The sequence below is a fragment of the Aptenodytes patagonicus genome, chromosome 3, assembly GCF_965638725.1.
Source record: "Aptenodytes patagonicus chromosome 3, bAptPat1.pri.cur, whole genome shotgun sequence".
Lineage (NCBI taxonomy): Eukaryota > Metazoa > Chordata > Aves > Sphenisciformes > Spheniscidae > Aptenodytes > Aptenodytes patagonicus.
In genome coordinates, this window is record NC_134951.1 from 100,235,471 (window position 1) to 100,258,418 (window position 22,948).

The 22,948-nt window shown below is 43.3% G+C and overlaps 2 protein-coding genes across 3 annotated transcripts in view; one reads left to right on the plus strand and one right to left on the minus strand.

Annotated features, from left to right (window-relative positions):
* TTC7A (tetratricopeptide repeat domain 7A) overlaps window positions 1-16,817 on the minus strand; it is a 181,274-nt gene extending 164,457 nt beyond the window's left edge. For both annotated transcript variants that reach the window (XM_076334402.1, XM_076334401.1), the window contains exons 1-3: window positions 16,649-16,817; window positions 13,763-13,926; window positions 11,926-12,094 (exon numbers count right to left, since the gene is read on the minus strand). In XM_076334402.1, coding sequence (XP_076190517.1) covers window positions 11,926-12,094; window positions 13,763-13,926; window positions 16,649-16,817 — 502 coding nt within the window. The remainder of the gene's footprint in view (window positions 1-11,925; window positions 12,095-13,762; window positions 13,927-16,648) is intronic.
* A 1,281-nt stretch (window positions 16,818-18,098) lies between these two features.
* On the plus strand, window positions 18,099-22,657 carry MCFD2 (multiple coagulation factor deficiency 2, ER cargo receptor complex subunit). The gene is made up of 4 exons (XM_076334403.1): window positions 18,099-18,170; window positions 19,004-19,152; window positions 19,877-20,036; window positions 21,206-22,657. The coding sequence occupies exons 2-4, from the start codon at window positions 19,010-19,012 to the stop codon at window positions 21,335-21,337; spliced, it is 435 nt and encodes a 144-aa protein (XP_076190518.1). The 5' UTR covers window positions 18,099-18,170; window positions 19,004-19,009; the 3' UTR covers window positions 21,338-22,657.
* Window positions 22,658-22,948: the final 291 nt, after the last annotated feature.

Sequence of the window (22,948 nt, forward strand, 5' to 3'; positions counted from 1 at the left end):
CTAGAAAATCAATTAGCATTGAAACAAGACTATTTTTAAGACTACCTCTTCAAACATATACACATGCACGCTGACTACTCAAAGTTCAGCAGAATACTAAACACTTTTCAAAGACAAAATGCAAAAGCACAACCAAACCATTTTAGAGATGGTATTACGACCAGCCTGCCCTGTGGCTAAGGTTTGAACTTAAGAACACAGCTCCCAAGCAACCTATTACATTACAGTATCTTGGAAAGCAAAATAGCCTGGACCTCAACAAGCCAAAGCAGCAGTCGGGATTAGGTTGACATAGGCAAGACCCTGCACTATGCATTATTTCTGCCACAATTCACAGCAGTTTACATAATTCACATCATGGGTCTTGACACTTATCTCCCCAGCAATTGAGCTATGGTTTTTCCAACAGGATTTATTTGCAATGCAAATAGAAGAAGAGGGGAAGAAAGGCCTAGAAGCCCTTGGTTTTGAACACATTCATTCAAACTGCACCTCATGAAAGGCAGGGAGGAGGAGAAAAGTTTTGTTTTTCAAGAAAGCTGCACAAGCTTCTTTCACCATTGCTTCCTATTATACAGGATTATTGCTACACAACAGCCCAGTATATTCACAGCAATCTATTATAATCTTGAGGTATTTTTCATGTAAAAGTCTCAAAGGTAGAAAAGCAGAAAATTCCAGTAACCCTAAATAAAATTATCTGAAGACCTTTTTGTCCCTAAGTGGGGAATGAAGCCCGAAAATTTAAGTAACCTGTGCAAGGCTGCTTAGCCGTATCAAAGCAGAACTCAAGACCCCTACTCCCAGCCTTCCCACTAGATGCAATAAACCAATGCTAACAATGTTACTCAATTATTTTGAAATTAAGAACTCTATCTGGTTAGACTTGTAATTACAGCGAAAGCTGACTGTTAAAACTAGGACAGCTTTTTGATTGAGTGGCTGTGAAACCAGAAGGTGGCAAGCACTCCCCTGAGATGCAACCTCAGTCACCTACCCCTGATCAATACCATGTAGGGTCTGCATCATACTGCATATCTTACTGCATGGCAGAAATCGGCACTCTTAATCCAAAGATGCTCATTTTCCTGAGCATATCAAGACCTGCTGCCTATCAGCTGGCTGCTCTTAAGCTTCATGGCAGATCTTTGAACCTTAGCTTTAACCTGTAATACAGTGGTCTCCAAACTTTTTTGATCATACACCCCATGAGTAAAAAAAATAAAAATGAATTATTGAGCATGCACACCCAACATATGTATAGTTATATACACACACTGCTTTACAATGTATTTATTGTATATTTTTTTATTTTTTCAAAAATACCTGCTAGGTAGCATGCTACTGACAGCCACCTGTCATCACAGAAAAGTTCAGAAAATTCAGAACACTTGAGTTTTTGTAAAAGCAAAAAGGCATAACTCATCCTCACGTTTGACAACTTTTTAAAGCACTTTGCCACGAGACAACCAGTGAGCTTTGGTGTGGTACAAAAGATTTTCATGGTCACTCCCCATCTCATTACAAAGTATTGTAAAGATTCTATTTAAAAGTCTTGTGCTTATAAAGTTAACCCCATTAATGACATCCTGTAGCACTTTGTGCACTTCTGGGTCCCACTTTGCTGCTAAATAGTTCTTAGTGTATTTCATTATTGAACCAGAAGCTAGCAAGCTTCTTAAGATGAGACATATTAGAAACATTTGTACTTTCATGCAACTGTATAGCGAACCTCCCACACCACGTAATTTGTTCTAATACTTTTTTCTTCAAGTCTTTGGCAATGTCTTCTACGTGTCTTCCAAAGGAATGCATTTTAGTTTGTTGCCATATTGTCTTCTGTGTATTATTTCAGCCATTTTGCCACAGCAGGAAGAACAAGTCTTTCCCCAATGGTATGTGGTTTTTCATCTTTTGCTCTCACATAAGAAACCTCAGAAGAGGCTTGTAAAAATTTATCATTAAGTTTAATGAAATTTTTTGAAGTACTGAGTTGAGTATCACTGGACTTTAAACATTGCTGATTAGATCTGATTAGGCCATCATTGCTTTTACCTCGTAATGTGGCTGATGAAGAGCTCATGCTAAGAGTAGTGTCAGCTCTGCCATTTTCTTATTGTTCACTTGTGCTTGTGTTATTAGTATTCCCTGCAATCTGCAGTTTCTTTGAAGGAATCTTTAAGCTACTTGTGTATTTCATGAGGGTTAGTTTAGTTAAAACTAGATAATATAATACATAAATCCACTTAACCAGGCACACGTGAACTGCAGTACACTGGAAGTGAATGAACAAGTGAGGGTGCCCCTGTGAGCCTCTCCACACTGTGGAACACCCACTCTTCCGCAAGACGCTTCATGGGCTGTACATGACATGGGACCCTCTGATATACAGACTGAGCGAGGGCACAACTGTCAATCCAATACATTAGTAAAGCTTGATTTTAATGAATTTTTTTAAAAAGAAAAAATAAATATAAATAGAAGTTCCAAAATTTTTCTCCTGCACCCCAATGGATCACCTTGTACACCCCCTGGGGCACATGCACCCCACTCTGGGGACCACTGCTATAAGGTATTAATTGTCCTGATACAAGAGGCCACCTCCATTCCATGACACATCTGATAGCAGTTACGGAGATACCTCTGCTGGAACGATGCTCTGGGGCACAGCAAACATGGGGGAGAACAGCAATCTCTTACAGCCCCACATCTAAAGGTCTTCGTCAACACCATCCACATCCATAAACTTTCACAGCATGCTGCAAGAATTGTTTTTTTTTTTCCCTGGTCTAAAAACAACAGGCAGAAGCGGAAGAGGAAAAAGTGAGAAGTGGATGGGGCACAAGGCAGAGAGACAGTGCTGATGACCAAGTATTGGGATTTATTCAGCTTGAGCTCATCTGCATCACTGCCAGGCAGCATCAACAGTGAGGAAGTTCTCTTCTAGCTGCAGTCACAGACACTGAACTGGACTACTCCACCTTCACGTGTACTTTGGGAGCAGGAAGCAGAAGAGGGGAGGATAATTCAGATTTTACTATGCTGATTTGTATCAAGCACTCAAGCCAATTCTACTTAAAATTTTTTAGAACAGACATAGCCTGTGAGGACTAACAGGTTTGTTCCCCGGACACTTAAAAGATGGTCAAAGACATCAGGAGCTTACTCCAAGGTAAACCAGCACACAGAAATACTTCCATAGCCACTGGACACATATCATGCTACACAACACAGCCCCAGCATGGGGACAGCATCATAGCCACCTAAAAGCTACCTCTAGCTTAGGCCACCCGAGAGTACATTTGTATTTGTTTTTTTAGTGAAAATAAGCATAGCGTGTTGTCTCATGTTACCACACAATGGTACACAAAAGCAAACATTGTGCACTCCTTGTTCTGTTTCCTCAGAAAAGCATGTGAAACTATTTTTGTATCTCCTGATGCTGCTGTCCCTACAGCTTTAGAGAACTAAATCATAGTGCAGGAGGTGGAGGAGGTTTTGTATGTGTGTGCAACCAGCACCTGCAATTGTGTGTGGAGAAGGGAGTGGAAGACTAACAAAGCTTTACCATCATAGAAACCAAATCACATTAACAAAAGGAACAAGAAGCCATTTTCTTTTTCCACTTTCCAAAGTTCAGTTATTTGCATTTAGTGGCCTGCAGCTAACTCTCCTCAGAAGTCTAAAATCACACCCATGCTGCATTTGTGCATAGCAGGTTGTGCTAAACAAGCTACTTCTAAAATGCAAACAGAGAAAAAAGTAAACTACCCTATCCAACAGCAGAGAAAAGCTCATGGAGCGCAGCAGCAAAACCTGCTTTCCCGGCTGCCACAGGAAGCCTAAGTGCACCAAGAATGCCAAGGCCTGGCAACTCTTTCACATCCAAGCTGGAAAGCAGCGGCAACGAGACACACAATTCACCAACATGCAACAGCTTCGAAGTCATCACTGTCACAACATAAGAGCAACTCCAAACTCTTAAATTTCTACTACGAAAACCCAAATAAGACGTACTAATACTAGGCCCTTTTATCAAGGCATCAGCATCCTCAAACTGAGACTTTTGCCTATCAGACAGCTACTGTGATGCCAACATGAATAAACAGCATGCTTCTTGTCTAGCTGGCAGAACTGTGAACACAAGCACTTTGAAGTGTATACCAGGCATAGAACAAAGTCTCTTTCTGTCTGATGTGGATTAACATTTAAAAGATGCAGTTTTTGTCAAGCAAAAGTGAAAACAAGTTCTGCCAAAAAAATGCCTTACCCTCAGTTACTCAGTTTCTAATGTCATATTGCATCATACATCCTTGTGGCTGGGACTTAATTTTCCTAACGGTCAGGCAAGAAAACTAGTTTTGTTATTTAGGCTCTGTTTAAAGCAACCCATCTCCCCACAGATCTCAATGCTCAGAGATATGAATCTCACCCATTTTTAGTCATTAGAGAAGGATTCCAACATAAAGGAATTTGTGTCCTGCCCCTGAAAGACCCTTTTAAAAAAAAAAAGTGAAAAAGCAAACAATTTTTTTCTTCCATTGCAGTTCTACTTAGTCACAGCAGCAGCTGAAAATACTGGCGAAAGTAACCTCACTGAGTAGCTGCCAAGTAGAAGAAACAGCAGTTAAGGAACAGGAGGAGACTACTGCAAGCCAGTGTATCATCTCAAAAGCAACATCTAGGTTAATACAGCTGCATACTGCCAAGTGTCAGTCACCCTCATGAAGCCCATTACCACCCAAGAGCAATATATTTGTATGAAAAAAGTGAAAGTAAAGTTTTAGATCATTTTTCCCCACAACTTTCACCCAAACCCATGCTCTTCTCTTCTTAACTTTGTGCCCGGTATAATTCTGGCTCATCACAATCAACGAACTTTCCTAAAGACTACGAGGAACGCTGGCGTTGTCTTTAGGAAAGTCTTAGCTGCTCTCCTGAACACTACAAGGAATGCAAGCGCCTCAGCCAGCATTGTCGCTTACAAGGTGGGCAGGTTCCAGACAGTAGTGAACTGGAGCCCCAGCAAAGTCAGCACACTTTAAAGTAACAACTCTCCTGGTCTAAACAGCATGACCAGGGTAGAGAAGATTTAGATTCTCAAGTAAAAGCCTACAGTAAGCATGCCATGATGTCAGTGCCTAAATGACATAATAATTGATACTGAAACTAATGGGGAGAGGTAGGGAGAGAATTCAGGCTCTTAGGATTTTCCCTGCCCCTTACAACCTGCTGCCCATTTCTGCTAAATGGGTACATTATAGCACGTTGCCCCCATGTCAGTCAGCAGTAGCAATGCAGGCAGGATGAAAACTCAGCTTTTTTTTTTTTTTTTTTTGGGGGGGGGGAGGGGCAGCGTCAGTTGTGCTGGAAGGAGGGGAGGTAGAGCTCTTTTTTTACCACTCGCAGATCTGGATATTTTCCTTGTAGTCACGTGGCTACTGAACAATAATACAGAAGTGGATCATCCTTATCTTGACGTGTGCAATTACAGCATGCTTTTACTTTCCCCCATTAGTGCCCAGAGAGGACATAAAGAAAGTTATTTATTTGAACATGGAAAAAATGCCATCAACCTTCCATTAATCCATTTCCTACACTTGTCTCAGTTGACAAGACAAGGTATGTCCTTACATAGTAAGATCCCACACACACTATCTCTTTTTAGGTATTACAGCAAAGTTTTTCTTAGAGAACCTCAAGAACTCTTAAAAATCAGCCTGTGGAAGAGATCCCAAGTACAAGAGTATGCATAACCACAGGGAGGTTTTTTTGGCATCCAAGAGGCAGAATAGTATTCCAAACGCTCGTCTGGAAAAAGAAGAACGCACCTTGCAAAATGTTATGCCCTCCAAAATGAGGGGCAGGTTCAGAAAGTGCACATATAGCCTGTTAGCAGGTTTGTAAAACATGACCTGAATTAAAAATGCTTCCTGCAAAAAGAAGTTAGAAGTATAAATTCACTTTCAAAAGAAGATTATGAAATAAATTATGACCCTGCAAAGCCACATAATGTTTCCAAACTCAGTTTATCTGTACTTGAAATTGCTCAAACTACTGGCACTCAAAATCATTCCACACAGTCTGTATTCCAGTACACTCAATAGTTTTGGTATTGCCATCTCATTCCTCAAAAAATAAGTGGACAAATATCTCATCCCAGAGAAGCTAACTGGAAATTCTGTTTTCAGAAGGACTCTAAAAGTAAGGCTGCTGAAGTTAAGCCTATAACACACAATAACCCATTAACATTGTTTGAACGGAATATATACTTGCGCTGTGGGATCAGTAGCATTTAGTAAAAAAATTGAACTGGCGAAGTTACTGGCTTAGGATCTGAAGTAAGAGTTTGATGAAGTATGGAAATGAGTCTTTAAAATAGAGGTGGTCTCTTCCAGGGAGGACAAAAAACAAGAAAAACACCCCAAGTTTCTTTCTCTCTTTCAGTTCTCTCCACTAATTTAGTTCAACAATTAGCTTTTCAAAGCTGATGAACCAACAAGCTTTGACTAAATAAAACCAAACAGTAAAGCTTATTTTTCCCATTTTAATCTACAAATTAAAAAAAAAATGCACACATAACAAGAAATTTACCAGTTAACACTCAGAAACACTGAGTTAAAACATTGTGTGTAGCAATTGAAATTCATTTAACTGAGATGATTTTCTTAATCAAATTCTTTAAAGAGAGGAGGAAAAAGCAGATTTATCAGAACTTAGTTTTGCAATATAGCCATCTTTAACTGTACATTTTATTCTAATTTCCAAACAAATGCAGCTGAATACTAATCTCACCTAGGAAATTAATCATCCTGTAGAAAACCTTATTAGAAAATGAATGACACACAAGCAAATGTCAAAATTAAAGATTCCAATGAAGTGTATGAACAAGTGGGTGATAAATCCTCTGATTAGCTAGAATGAACAATTTTAATACCAAACTTATGTTTACTGAATGCAAACCTACATGTTTTTACTAGTTCTGCAAACCAACAAAATAAGAAATTAAGCAGCACAAGAACAAAGAAAGTTTAAAATAGATTATTCAAATTTTGAGGCTTCAGTTGGTCAATTTAAAATCATGATTAAAACCAAGCGTGTAATTTTCAAACCAGCCGAGTAAGAGGTCAGTGTTCCTGTTTATTATCTCTGTGTGATATCACCATTTTCCTTTCAGGACACCACCATAACCTCCAAACAACCACTTCCAGTATTACAAACCCAAGACAAAGATTTCACATGGGGAGAAAGCAGAACAATATACTTCCAAGCAATACTGACCTCATTATCATTGAGGTTTTAAAAGATACAACCATAAGAGAAACAGGAAAACACGTAAGATCAGCAGTTTGTCCTAAAAATGAACAAACAAAAAACCCTAAAAACCCACAAAGAGCTGGATTAAACCCAGAACCCTGGATGCAGGCTCCAGGCTGTTTAGCATTATCAAGCTCAGGCAAAACCCTCACGTGGTGGATTCAGGGTTTTGCTTTCAGCAATAGCATTCACAGCTCTTAGGAGGGCTCTAAAGACCAGTGGCTTAATCCAGCAGAGTTTCTTATGATCTTACAGTTTTCCAGAAGTGTCACACTACACATCTTAAACATCTTTAAGTGACTTAAATGGGTTCAAGAACAAAATAAAGATTGCTCCGAGCCACTGAACTAACGAAGTCTCATTTCCTTGTACATGGGACTTGTGGTTGGACTTGTTATAACAAAACACAGACTATGATCAAGGCTTCTTACACACACAGTATCACCTTGTTCTCTTCCACATGGATTTTTCTAAGGTCTAAAAAGGCTGAGGTCACACTGCAGCCTTTTGGTAAAATGGCTCTCTTTTCTAAAGTTTTTTAAAAAAAACTTTTAGAAACAAATTTACAAGGGATTCATCTCACCCGTCTTCAGACACCCACGAACAAGTTAGTCCACAGCCTCCTCTCACAGTCGCCAAAGAGGAGGTTGTATTGTACAATACCATGCACTTCATCCACGTCAGATGCCATTTGAAGAGGTGATGAATCACCCCAGAACTGCCAACTTCTGACTGTACAGAGAGCTCAGACTGGAGCTGCACAAATTAAACACACCCCAAGCTGAAAACGGCCAATAACACCACAAAAATTACTGCAGGATGGACTGGGAGAAAAGGAGAAAAAGAGGCAGTGAGACTGTTAAAGCTTGAACTCACTAGAAAACCAGCTAGATACTATTTGCAATCCTATGTCATCGCCGCACAGATTTAGATAGCTACCTATCTCCAGGCTACCCCCCTCCAGGTGGAGGAAGTCCAGTGCCTGGCCTGACAGCTGGTCTGACGGACACACGGGGCTGACTCACCTTGCAGCAGCTCTGATGCCACACATCCTGACCACAAGCCAAAGACCCTCTCAGTCATTACAAAGACAGGACCCACACACCACATCAGCCCTGCCTGAGCCTTCATCACTCAGGCTGGCAACAGTCTCCTTCAGTTAACACAGCTCTCGGCATGCTCTCACACAGCGCAGCAAGAAAGGCTGTGCAACGAACACTGCAATAACATAGGAGTCTTTCTACAAACTTGAAATTTAGGTATGCTGAAGTCTTGGCTAGAGCTATACTTTGCTTTGCAAAGGGTTAGGTTGTGACCTACCCTACTACCAGGAAGATTTATCCACTGGGAGCAGACAGATCTCTGCAGGGTTTCTGCAGCAAGCACAGCCAGAGGGAAACCAATGGGCTCTGGCAGTTACACATGTTGTTCTGAAGTCTTTTTTGCTTGCTTGTTTCAAATGGACAATGCCAGATAACAAAGCTACAACATGTCCCAAGAGAACTAGAAGCAAAATGACAGCAAGTTTGCTTACTTAATACTGTTTTATGCAACAGACAGAACTGCTTGCATCAAACATTACCTGCAGTACTGTGAACTAAGCAGAGGTTTTAAGGAGGAATTAACTTCACAAGGATGGGGAGGAAGGAGACAAGTACAGACCAACCACCCATTAACTAACCATAGGTTAAAATTAGTCATCGTGAAAAAACAAACTGTTGCCAGAGCTCCACTCACAGTGCCCACAGAACTTCTCCTCTCCTCACAACGTGAGGATTTAGAAACACGACAAGCAGAAGCAGTCAGCAGAGAAACTGGAAGAGTCTTGCCCTCTCTGCCATTTCTCTTGTGGCTGGTCAACTGCTCAAGTCCCCGTGTTTATGAAGAACTTCAACATTTACTACTTGATACTCACCTTGGGTGGAAGTCTACTGAGCAAGGCAAGCAAGAAACTTTTTCCCTGTTCAACTTCTGCAGTCCAGTCACATGGGTGCAAATCCATATTGCTTCTTACCATAATATGGACCTACTACATGCTATGGACCTTCAGAGGAAGACCCCCGAGATTTAGCTTAATGTCCAACTTCAGTGTTGTGTAGCTCAAAAGGTGCTCTAAAAAAAGCAAACTCAGTTTTGCTGGTTCACATTTCATTTCTACCACTGACTTCATCTATGCAGCTCATCCCAGTGTATCCAATATCTTTCTCATTACATTTTTGCTTGTTTCAAATAGTAAAAGGATAAGTGTGAGTGCCTTTGATTTGACTTTTCTTTCCTCCATGACCTTTCCAATATAATCCTGAGTGCCTGAGAACCTACACTGCCATTCTGCATATAGGCACAACTCGGGAGTACTAGCTACACAAAACCAAGGTGGTTTCAGGTTCATACTACGAAGTGATACAAAGTTCTGGTGTTTAACTAATGCTGGATGAACAGGGATATCTATTAAACCAAATGCTTTCTCCCATTACTGAAAATCTGAATAAGAAATTAAGCAGGGAACCTAAGTTCTGTCCTGAAATAAAGACAGGACTGTGGCTTTTCTGGATTGTTGCCTAAATGATCCCTGCAAAAATTTTACTACCAGCGATGTTCAAGAGTGTCTTTAAAGAAGGTTTCAGCTTGCATAAGCTAACGGTAGTTCAACCAAAGGCAATAATATGGTATGGATCAACAGAATTTCTGCAGAGATACCAAATGAAAAAGGGGAGTAAGAAAAATCTTTAGCATAAAGTATAAATGAATTTTAAATAATTCAACTCCATGCTGTTACTTGCCCTGCAGAGGTAGCTTGGACAGACATGTTTTGAAATGAAAATTTAAATCCACACTGCTATTGCCATAGTTACCTGCACAAGTTTCTAACATTTAAGGGCTTCTTTCTCTAAGACTGGAAGGTCGAGCACATGGCATGGGGGAACGGTGATGCTAGCAGTGAGTGCCCTCTCCAAACTCAGCTGGACAATCCACTCTGCTGGATTTTTCTCTGTCAGAAACTTTGGTAGAATACTGAGTGACTTACTATACCCTTGATATCTTGGCTAATCTGAAAATAATCATCACTGAGGATAAGAACTGTGGAACTACTGTTGCACAGTAGTTCTAGCACAGAGGTTGTTGCACTAGCACAGAGTAGTTGCACAGTAGTTCTAGCACAGAGGTGCTTGCGCTAGCACAGAGTAGTTACACAGTAGTTCTAGCACAGGGGTTGTCCCCTCTGGCAGGGGCTCCTTACGTTTTACACACAAACACAGGGGCAACACAGTATTTACATTCCATGCTAAACCACATGGGGAAAAAAATATTACAGCCTGATCCTCTGAGGCAAACACCTCCACCCCCAATATCTTCATATGCAAGTGAGGTAGTCGATACCACAGGAGAGGCCTTACAGGAACAGTGTTATTCCATCAGTGTTCATGCAAACCTTATCATTACATTCACACCTCACCAAGGACCTTATCCAGTTCCCAGTGAGGGCAGTGCACGTCCTTCTGACTCTGGAGTGCACCAATAGTTGCTCTCAAATGCACTGCTATGAATGCACTGGCAATTACTCACTCCTCTGTGCCATGCAAGTGTTAGTGCGAGTTACAAGTAAATTAGTCCTGCTCCACAAAAGCTCATTAATGAAGCAGATTCAACCACTGCCACAGAAAACAAAATCAAAGCAAGCAAAGCAGCACAAACAGGTTTTCAAAAAAGCAGAATGACCATATGAGATCATGAAACACCCAAATTATTATCAGTAATACTAGCAGCCCAGTCAAACAGTATTTTGGGTTGATTTGGTTTCACTCTTTACATACCAGTTGAAGGTATCTGATCATCAGAGTTCTCATTCACCTAATTAGCTGGTGGACATGCTGAAAAGAGTAGAAAGCAGTAGATAGGTAGCAGTACTTGAGCAACATTTATAAAGGAACTGAAAGCAAATGAAGGAGAAGATTACTGATCTTTTTCCCCCCCCAAGTCAAAAACTGATTAGGGTCTTCCTTTCCCCCACTCAAAAAAGAAATGCAATTTCACTACCCATAGAGGCAGTTTTTATTAGGATCTCTCGAACAGTGCAATGTCTGTAGAATTGCAAGGGGGAGGAGAGATTCCTGTTTGTACATAAGGTCTGATACTGTGTGACATGCATTGCAAAAATATACTGCCTGCTTTGAAAGCACATATTCTATTAGTCCAGAGTTTAAAACTTGGAAACATTGTCCTTGCTTAATTCACAGAAATCATTAAAATTTACAAGTAGATGAACTCTTTCTAAGAGAAAGCATAGGCCCCAATTCAGCTGAGTGCTGAATCAAGCGATTTAGGTTTTCCCAGAATGGATACACAAGCTCAAATGTGTTGCTGACTTACAGCCAACAGTTACCACAAGATTTCCAATTTCAAGTTTTTCTTTACAAGCCAGCCAAGTTTAAAAACCAAGGACTAAGACTCCATAATGCCTTTAAGTTTAAACTACACAGACCATACGCAGTAGGATTTTCTAAGCGTACAACATTACCCTAACTCTGCTCCAATCAAATCACTTGGAGAAATACCTTCAACTTCAACCTAAACACAGCATACTTCAAATATGCATACATGGTCCTTTACCTTTAATAACGAAGGCTTCAGTTACCAAACGCAGCATGTACAGAGGTTCATCTTTTGTTGATAGGTCATCAATTCCTGCTCTTGCATACATGCTGATGGCATCTCTGTAGGATCCCTCCACATAATGAAGCTTTCCTAGGATCAGCATAGCTTCTGTCATATACTTAGGCTGAAACAGAGCGGGGACAGGAAAAGAGTGTTTACATGGTAAAATACCAGACAGCAAGAATGAGGTACTTCAGAACAGATTAAGCAGATTCAAAATGCTTTCCTCTCAACATTGCTAGCTCTGCAGGCCAGAGTAGGAAGGATTTAAGTATCCAGAGATCCTACGGCTATGCTGATGAGAGCAGCAGGCAACAAAAGGTCAGGCAACTACTTTGGAGCTCAGTTTGGAAATACACAGCTGACAAGCCACCTCTTTGGTTTCAGCTGACCTACTCTTGATTCACCAGCCACAGATAGCATGTAAAAGCCTGCCATTGTCAGAACTACCTACATACACACCAAGTAAGTCCCCTGCTTTTAAACTAGGCAGAAAGCATCACTTTTTAGTCAAGTGCTCCTCTCTCCTCTGTACATTTAATTAAAGAGCAAGAAAGCTCCCAAGTTTTCTTAAGTTCTCAAAGAATTTTCAGGCAAAAGTAGAAAAACAGAAGGCATGCCTGCTATTTCTAAGATTTGTTTGGTTTCCTAAGGATTGAAAACATGCATACAAATCTGTGTTTAAAAAAAAAAAAAAATCAGTAAAATAAATCCATTCAGACCCTTTTTATGCTTTGAAAAGCATGAAAAGGTTCCTAGCCTTCATACTCCTTTTTTTAATACATGCAGTCAACACAGGGTCAAAGCTGCATGAGTAGCCAAGTCACCACTAACAAAAAAATAGCAACGACAATTCATGCAGCCAAACTTAACACCAAGACCTGGAAGAATTCAGTGGTTCTGGCTGTTACTGGTGCTAAACTATAAAGAGAGAGGGTTGGATGGACTCCTCTTCCTTCCCCCTTCCTTTTTACTTTTTAAATACGCTGACTTTCAAGAAGTTAAGAACAAGGAACTGCAGAAAAGCCACTGCACGTATGCTCCCTGGAAAATAACATGATAAAAGTATAACATACACTTCCAAGCTAACTAGCTTGTAAGTTTCAGGACCAAAAGTAATACAAGTCTGGAATAGAGCATTGTAATTCATTGTCTTTTTAAAGCCAGTTATGCAACTGTGTGTCCAAGGACACCAACACAGCAGCAGCCATCGAGGCAGAGCCTTAAAACACTCCTAAAACCCTGCAGCTGAGCTGGCAGGCAGCTACCAACCATGCACCCAGACCACAAAATAAAGTAAAAGCATAACTTCTCTGGCAGAGACTGAAAGCAATGCAAGGCTGTAGTCCTGGACTCACATCACAACCTTAAGTGGCTGACAGCAGCTTGCGGCACATTTTACCTCTGACCTGGAGCTGACCAGGTGTACACAATTCCCTCAGACCAGGAGTAGCAGTAGGTCACTCAGCTGTGCTAGCCTGACACCACCATTACGCGGCCATGCCCCACTACCCCAGAGAATTCCTAAATATTTATCCTACTTCTTTCTAATAAAAAAAATAAACAGGATATGTACTTGTAGCACATAATTTGTTTGCATATGAAAAAGCAAGTCTCCCAACAGAAGATGCTGCAAAGGAGTATTGAATTACCAGTCCATTAGTAATACCTATAAATACAGCACTGTACATACAGGGACATGAACAGGCAATACCAACACCTTGTATCAGACTAATAATCATATGAAAGAAGCATCCAGTTAGCAAGAATTACGACAACAGAGCCCACTTACTCGTAGTTTTCCTCTGCTTAAGATATTGGTCAGATACCGCTTAGCTTCACTCAGTTTTGGCTCATTCTTCTCTGTCAGTGGAATGGAGTCCTTCAGTTTGGCAAAGTTTTCCTTCAGACATTCTTCCAGCACAGCCTCTGCAAGCAGCATACTCCCGTAGTCCTCTGAAAGCACGTAACAACAAGAAACGTTGCTTAGTGCCATACTGCTGATAAATAGCATTAAAAGACCAGAACAACATAGCTTTAAGACACACAAACAGTAACTCAAATGAGGGGATAAGGAAGAACTAGCAGACAGAAAAAAGTTCCGTTAAATTCTAGCTATTGGAAACAGTACATTTCCTATGAAAAAGGAAATGTCATTTCATTTTTAACTTGAAGATTTTTCCCTAACGAATCCTTTAATTTTGACAGCACAGTTCATTCTTGTGTTGTCACTATTGTAACAGTTAAGAATTTTCATCAGAAAACTCACTTTCAAAAGTTAAGACCGATCTTTGCAAACATTTAAGTGCATCCTTTACAAATGTACAAGCATGAAATGCATGCTTTGGACTACGGATAAGCTATGAATTTCACTGCAGAACAGTAACCACATCAGACACTTAAGGTTTTGCTGAAAGTTCACAGAAATAAAAATAAAAATAGAGAATTTAGACACATTCTACACATCCATTATTAAAGACACACAAGGCTTGTTCCAGTGACATAAATAATATGCCACATGTAATTCCTTCTACATTAAACACCACTCCTGCTCACAGTTTTACAGAAGAGAAACTCAAACATAGGTAGTAGCACTGGATACGGCATGAGGCATCATGCGGTGTTGCAATCATGCACTGAAAAAAGGTTTCATCTGCCAGTGTACTGGGAGTTCTTGCACGATGGGTCCAGTTCTGCAGTTCATTTATTCATAAAAGTAGTACCTCAATCAGCTGACTAGTGGGTCAAACAGGGCAAGAAAATCTTTGTAAATCAAAGAGCCAAGCCCTACATTTCATATATACTTCACATTTCCAAAGTCTGAAATTCTAGAATGCAGGAAACACGATAGCGTATCTATTTCTATATTTTCAGCCCATGGGACAACTTATCCCCACTTACTACCTATACATTACATATGACATTAATAATCAACTTATGGGTTTGCTTTTTTTTGTTTTAGATTTTTTTGTTGTTGTGGCTTAAAGTGTTCAGCTGCATTATCAAATTATAACCATAGCTCTCCCTGCTCAATTGCAGGTCTATAACTAACTTGCATGAACAAAGTATATGTACATAAAATGGGAAGTGTAAATGTTCAAGTATATTTCCCCCCCAACCTCGCATGCAATCATTTCTACACAACACTGAAGAGCTTTCAGGTAGCCAATAATCTCTTAGCCAAACTTAAGGAATTACATAAGACCATATACAATGAAAAAATAAATATACACAATCTCTCAAAGCAAATACTAGTATTAAAAATTCCCATCCAGACATGCTATTGTTTCTAGAAACACAAAACTGTAGCTAGGCCCTTGCTGGAAGAAAAGTTCTGTAGCAATAACAAAGTAGTACTCTTTCATAACTAGCAAGTTATGATGACATAGCAACAAATTAACAAATAATGTTTTTACAGCAATCATACTGTTGTTATGCCTCTTAATTACAAGGGAACAAACCAATATGAACTCTTCAACTATGAATACCCCCAAACTGCATGATGATCTTTGCACCTGGGAAGCACTGCTGAAACCTGACTGAAGTTCAAAGGTTGGCTGTGTGGTTCTCAACACAGGGTTCGATCTGCATCACATATACACTTGGAAAGCCTCGTAAAATAAACATATATTAAGCTACCAACATCTCCCCCCACCGTGTTTTCCCTCTGTGAAGTTTGTTGCACTCCAGCAAGCTTCAATTAACTCTAGAGCCACATCCTAGAAATACTACTCTAAAGAAGCGGTTTTATTCATAGAAATAGCTCGTCTGACTTCAACAGCAGAACCTCTTGTACCAGCGTGGTGGCTAGGATCAGGTCCTCTTCACAACTTACTGCTGTTGACTACAGACACAGAATTTTATATTTCTAAGTGAGGCTGCCTCACTTTTTACCAGTGATTTCATTTAAAAATGGGCAAAGCCATGTGATATAACAGGAAAAAAGATAAGAGCACATTTGCTCTTTATGAAACCTGTCTTACATGTGAAAGGATACTTGGATGAGCCTAAGCCTTTAAACAAAGCAGCCCTCTTCAGAAACGTAGGGAGATAATTCAGGGGCATCCACACTGGAGTGGGGAAGAGGGCAAGAGGGAATCAGCATCACAGGTATCGAGAAGTTGAAGAGAGACCTTTCCAAACACGGAATATTTCGGTCGGTAGCCTGGCCACAGCCCAGCCGAGCCTGTTAAATTAAAGGCAGGCACCAAGCGCAGCCATCACCTGTGTCCAGGTGCTTATCGAGACGAGGGCAACATCCCTCGCACAGAAGCCACCGAGCAAGCGCTGCTGCCCCTTACTCCCACTGACAGCCCCAAGCAATGCATTTCCCTTCGCAGCCCGACGGGCTCGGAAGCTCTGGCATGAAGAGGAAGCACAGCTTTCTTCCTGAACGCTGTCTCCTAGGCTCCCGCCGCGGGACCGGGGCGCCTACAGGGGACACCGGGCGACACCCCGCTCCCTCCGCTAGCACCCCGGCGCTCCCCAGCCTTCCTCCGCAACCCCGGGAGACGGGGCAGCCGCAGCTCCCACCCACGTCAGCCCACCGGGCCGGGGCTGCCGGGCCGCGGTACGGAGCGACAGGCTGGCCCCGCCGCCGCCCCGCGCCCGGGCGGTCCGGTAACGGCGGCCGCCCCGCCGCTCTGTCCCACCCTGCCCGCCCCTCGCCGCCGCTTACCCGCGTCCTGCGCGCCCCCCGCCGCCGCCGCCGCCGCCTTGCGCGGGGGCCGTGCCGGCGGCAGCAGCTGCTGCACCAGGTGTCGGAGCTGCCCCCAGTGCCCCTCCGCCCGGCACCGCTCGATCTCGCCCTCCAGCTTCACGTGCGAGTGGGAGCCCTTGGCCGCCATTTTAGCGCCGCGCCGCGCCGCGCCGGGCCGGGCCCGCCCTACCCCGCCCGCCGGCAGCGCTCGGGAGGCGCCTGGAGCGTATGCGGGGTCGCGGTTCTGGGCGGGCGACACCGGTCCCGCCCGCCCCCAGGTGCCAGGCGGGGCGTGGGCGGGCGGGACGGCTCCCTGCCTGCGACCGGCGACGGCGGCTCCTTCACGGCCACCCCTCCCTGTCGCCTCTCGACGCCCGGGCCAGAGAGCCGCGCCCCCGCACGGGCGACCGCTGCCCCGGCCCCGAGGCCCGAGGCCCGCTAAGGGCACTGCGCCTACTCGGCAGCCCTCGGCCTGCCACACGCAGCGGGCGGGCGGGACTCGAGAAACTGGTGTGGCGCTACATTTGCTGCCCCGCCACCGAGGCCCCGGGGCTCCCTTCCTGGGGCGCTGCTCCCTTACCACGGTCCTCGCAAGTCACCTGAACCCCAGGCCTTTTCTGCCGGTTGTTCCCGACAGCCCCCGCCGCCCCTTCAGTAGTGATTTCAGCACGCAATAACCCACTAGCGCACGAGTAACGAGCCGAAAGCCCGCACCGCCTCCCGAGGTCGGCGTGCGCTCCGAGGGTTACAGCCCTGAGAGGCAAAAGCAACCGCTATTTGCACGTCAAGTACAAAAATAACGAGACCTTCGGCGTTTGGCGAGAGGGGGAAGCGAAGAGAAGACGCCGTTTATAAGCTACGGAGGGTAACGGCGACAGGGCGCTGCCGTTCCCGGTACAGCAGCAGGGCGGGGAAAGCACAGCCGGTCGTTCGCGGAAGGGGCTGCCGAGAGGCCGTGAGGGGAAGGCGCGGGAGCGGGCACACGCTGGGCTTACGCTGCCCCTTCCCGCCCTCCCGGCGCCAGCCCCGCCGTCCCCCTTCCTCTCGGCTCCGCCAGCGGCACTCGCCCTCCGCCCGGGGCATGGCTGGTTGGATCCTCACGGAGCGCCCTTGGGAAGGGGGGGTTCTCGCCGGGCGGCGGGAGGGGCAGGGCCGGCCGAGGCTGCCCGGGCCGGGAGGTGACCGGCGGCCCCGCAGCCCCCACGCGCCCACCTCAACCGTCGCGCCGACGGCGCCGTCCCGCGGTGGGCGGGGCGCTCCACCTGCCCCTCCGCGAGGGCTCCACGTGGAATTCCAGGAGCGGTGACGTAGCCCCCGCTCGGCGGAAAGGTGCAGCCAATAGGCGGGAAGAGAGGGCGGGACGGGAGCGCGGCGCGTGCGTGCGTGGGGTCAGGGGTGACGCCGGGGATGGTGGCCGGCCTGCCCCGAGCTCGGCTCCGCCCGCCTGTGACCCGGAGCCCGCGGGAGGGACGGCGCGGCGGCGGCGGCCATCCGCCGGAGGGTGCGTAGCCTGGCGGCGGCGGGGCCCGTCCGCCCGCCAAGGCTGTGAGGCCGGGGGGAGGTGGAGCGGGGTGTGCCGCGGCCTGGGCGGGGGGCGGCGGCGGCCCCAGCCCCCTCCCGCAGCGGCGGGGGTTTCCCCGGGGGCCCTGCCGGGCGGGGAGCCGCGGGCGGGAGGCGAGCGGACAGCGCGGTGCCAGCTGTCAGGGCCTCCGGCGCCGCTCCGTGCCGAACCGGCTGCAAACCCGGGTTTGCTTCCGCGGGCGCTGCTGGAGGTGGGAGAAAACGTGAGAAGCCGAAGGCGGCAGCCGGCTCCTTCGCCCGCCCCGGCTGGGCGCTCTGCGCCGCTCCCCCCGCTGGGGTGCTTGAGCGTTTCGCTGGCCCGTGAAGCGAGCGCTGCAGCGACCGTTGCGGTTTTGAAGTTGTGTGTTATTTAGGGTATGCAGTCTTAACAGGCCGACTAATTAGGCACAGCCCCTTTGATCCCGTAAGCGACCTTTGTCCCCGTAACTCGGGGGCAGGTTTGCGTGAAGCTGGCGTGGCCGGCTGTCGGTAAGCTCTGTGAAGACCCAAGCATGGCTGAAGAGTGCACACTCACTGCATGGAAAAAAAAGTACTTCTTTGAAAATTACTGCATACCTCCTTGAAATAGACACCCTCACTGAAATTCTTAATTGGAGCGCTCTGGTTTTCTGCTTGCTAAGTGCTTGAAATGAAGCAAGATCTTCTATTCTAACTTAGTGGGGTTATTTCTAAGCACTCTGTAAATCTCTTGAAAGCAGATTGCATTTTTCATCTTTTTTTTTTTTTGGGGGGGGGGGCCGTTGTGTTTTGTAGGAGATCATGATGTCCGTGAGGATTTTTAGAATACGTCTGCTGTTCTGCTCTCTGGCTGCATTCTTCATCTCTGCCCTAGCTGAGGAACATGTAGGAGAGAGTCAACATGCAAATATTCGCCTTGATAAGAACTTGGTACAAGATAAAGAGTATGTGTTCCATGTTCTAAAAATGTAAACTTTACTTCTTAATGATTGGCTTATCTTCTAAGTCTTGTTACATGAGTTGGACTTAAGCCTAGGGCACCCTCTTTTCTCAGGATGTTGTATGACTAGCTGGAGTTGGATATGAGACATGCTTGCTCGATAGGTTTCTAGAGATACTAGACCTAGAAAGGTCTCTCTGGAGCCTTTAGCCCTACTCATACTGTAAAGAATTTCTTACAGGAATCCTGCTTACCTAGATCAACATACTATAGACAAAGTCATATTCTGAACAGGTAAAGTGAGAGTTCTTTTCTCATTTGCTTCTTCATACGGACAAAACAGTGGTAGCAGCAAATAAAACTGCCTAGAATATTCGACTGGGAAAGATCTTCTTCCAGTTCCTGTGCTTTGGAAGACAGCTCTCTCCAAAAGGAGATTTTGGGCACTGCTTCAGTTGTTTTGATAACCTGCTAAGTAGGCCAGAAGAAAGTGAAATCACTACCTAAGGTATTAAGAGGCCACTACAGCACCTGTAACAACCATCCTTTGTGCCCCCTTCATCTTAGTATAAAACTGTAGCTTTTGGTTGTCCAGGGTGCTTTTAGAGATACGATATTTCCTGTGCACTTGACTGTCTGATCAAAGACTAAATTTGATGTAAACAGAGCATTAAATATTAACTGACAGGTATGTTTTGGGTTTTGGTTTGGTGTTTTTTTTTTCTTAGCCACATCATGGAACATTTGGAAGGTGTTATTGAGAAACCGGAATCTGAGATGTCTCCGCAAGAGTTGCAGCTTCATTACTTCAAAATGCATGATTATGATGGCAATAATTTGCTAGATGGGTTAGAGCTTGCTACTGCTATATCACATGTCCACAAAGAGGTAGGTGGAATTTTGTAACGTCATGTGTGTGTGGAAACAGTTCTGACTCTCTAAAAGCAACTTACAATAGAACAGAACAGTTACAACACATCTTAAGTGCAGTTAGTTTTGACTGAAAACGAGATTATTTACCCCCCGATAGTTTTGGTTTGATTTATGAATGTGCTGGCTTTATCACAGCTTTTCATGTCACATTGCTGTTTTCGAGAAGTCTCCATTGTACTTTAAACTTGAGTGATGAAGAACTGTAGAGCGAAAATGGTTTGACAGAGGGGATACTTTGTTAGGCAGGGATGGGGAGAAAGGGAAATTATCCAAAATGGGATAATGCTGATGAGGGTTTATAGAAGTAGCGTGTGATATGATGCTGTTCGAGGTTCTAAGGCTGCTGTTTTCAAACTGTCACTGCCGTATATACACAAACTGTAAGAGACCTCTTGCACAAAATTAGTATTCGAAGAACCAGTCATGGTCTGCCTTTGTTTTCTTCACCTTTTAGGAACATTTAAGGACAAAGTAGGAAGATACAGTCCTTAGGAAGACAATACTAACACATTATCTTTTACTGACCTTTTGGAAGTTACAATTCAGAATAGCATAACTTCCTGTGTACACCTGCGGCAAAAAATGCTTAGCCGAGAACAGAATAATGACTTGCTCTTTCTTGTGCAAAGGCACCTCTTTGTATTCCCCTTTGCTCGCAAGGGGTGATACTAAGAATTTTACTGACTTTAAGCTACAGTGCTGGATTTTTTCACTACTCTGTTGCTGTCAAGCTCGGCATTTTGCAAGTTCTGACACACAGGAAGATGTTTCTGTACTGTATAGAAACTATAGTGTCTATAATACATCAAGATCCAAATTAAGAATACATCTGTTAGATTATTATTATCCATGATTATACACCTTGCTATTTAGCTTTTAGAACTTTTGGCTAAGAATATTAACTGGATACAGAGTGCTTGTTCTGAAGTCCAGAGAACTGGGACTTCATAGCTCGCACCTGGTAAAAGTTGCTTATATTGGTATAAATGATTACATAAAACTTAGTGCCAAATTGGCCACCAAACATGAATAGCTTAACAAAAAATTAGTTGTCAGTAATCTGTCTCATCTGCCGCTAGATGGGAAACACTGCTAAACTGTTCAATGTGGTTTTGTTTTTGTAGGAAGGTGGTGAGCATACCCAGGCAATGAAAGAAGAAGAGCTGATTAGTCTAATAGATGATGTCTTAAGAGATGACGATAAGAACAATGACGGATACATTGACTATGCAGAATTTGCAAAATCACTGGAATAAGGTTTTGCAGGGGGCTTGTTTCTACTTCTAACTACATGGAAATGTGAACCGGTATAATGTGATTCATTACTGTCTCATATCAACCTCTGTGCTGTGAGAAGGAGAGGTGTACCAGTTCCAGATGAATTTATTTGAAAATTGTGTTAAGAGGCTGGCTAACTCGGAGCAAGAGCCATGTTTGACTAAACATAGCCACACATTTGAATCTTGAAGCATGGAAGCGTCAACAGTACTCACAGGGTACAGCTGGCAAACTCTTAAGTAGCTGTCATACACAGCTACAATACTAAATACATCATATACAATCTAAATTTCAGTTTTTCTGTCATTGGGTTATATAGTACTTGTTTGCTTACATCTTCTATTTAAACTTACAAAACACCTAGAAGGCAAGAAAAGATTACTGCATATAGTTGTATTTCAAGGATAAATGTCCTTACCTTCCCACTAATTTCAAAGGAAATTTGCATGTAGGTACAGGTGCTTGAAAGAGCAGTTGTAGAGGAAAAGTGTTTGAATATGGTTTGTTTGAGGTCCCCATGATACCATATGGACTTTAACACAGTCCTTGAAGAAACTGAGTATTTTTTAATATACATACTTCCTAGCATACCCTTACATTTTACATATAAATACATATACACATGTTTTTCAATTTCTTCTCGTCTTTCACAGATTTACTTTTTATATCTTAATTTACTGATTTTTTTTTTGTCTACGTTCCATGGTGTTTTCTGAAGAAAATGAAAGTATTTTTATTACATTTATATGTCGTATTAATGCTGTATAGCATTTACTGGAGTAGCTTCTGCTATCTCATTTTGAAGGTCATGTTAACAGTAAACCAGTTTAATATAAAAGCTTCTGTTCAATTTGGTTTTTACTGTATTAGCCAGCAGGATAATCTAAGTGAGCAAGTAATGCTGCCTTGTTAAGGTTTAAGTTCATATTCCTTGACACTTAAATTATGGTATTACTTTCAAGAGGTAATTCATAACTAACAGTTTCACGATACTTGAGTGTTTGCAAATTAACATGGTTCTAGGAATGTTTTCACTGTCTTCACTCAATACTTGATAAGTCAAGCAGTTTAAGGATGTTAGAGAGGTGATGTATTGCTGTGTTATTGATATTTGGTGACTCTAAAGCATAACTGAAATCTTAAATTGCTTTCAATCATTATCCATTAATAGAGAATCTAAATGTTAGTGTATTTCTGTAAAATGTAAAAAGAGCTATTTTCTGTACAAAATTATTCTTATACAAGAGAAACATTTGTAAAAGAAATTATTTCCTCTGTTTAAATGTTTGTGCAATGAATCCTGAGTGTCAGACTTTTTTCTTGTACTAACTATTTATTTTGATACCTTTGTGGCCAGGGTTGTGCTGGTTGTACAAGCAATAAAAGTAAGTTGGGGTTCGCGCACTCTGGAGCTAGACACACAAGGCTGGAAGTCCTAGTGAGAAATGTACCTAATTTTCTGATGTATTTTTAAGCCCGTCACTGTTAGTAGCAGTCATCCTAAAAGAAAGTTCGTCTTTCAGTTAAAGCATTTTTTTAAATATCTCTTTTGAGGGTAATTAATCTGGAGTGAATGTTGAATCAGAAGA

Bases quoted from the DNA above. Each gene is read 5' to 3' on its own strand.
- MCFD2 (XM_076334403.1), top strand. From the start codon at position 19,010: ATGATGTCCGTGAGGATTTTTAGAATACGTCTGCTGTTCTGCTCTCTG. The intron at 19,153-19,876 runs GTATGTGTTCCA...TTTTTTTCTTAG, and splicing joins AACTTGGTACAAGATAAAGA to CCACATCATGGAACATTTGG. The intron at 20,037-21,205 runs GTAGGTGGAATT...TTGTTTTTGTAG, and splicing joins TATCACATGTCCACAAAGAG to GAAGGTGGTGAGCATACCCA.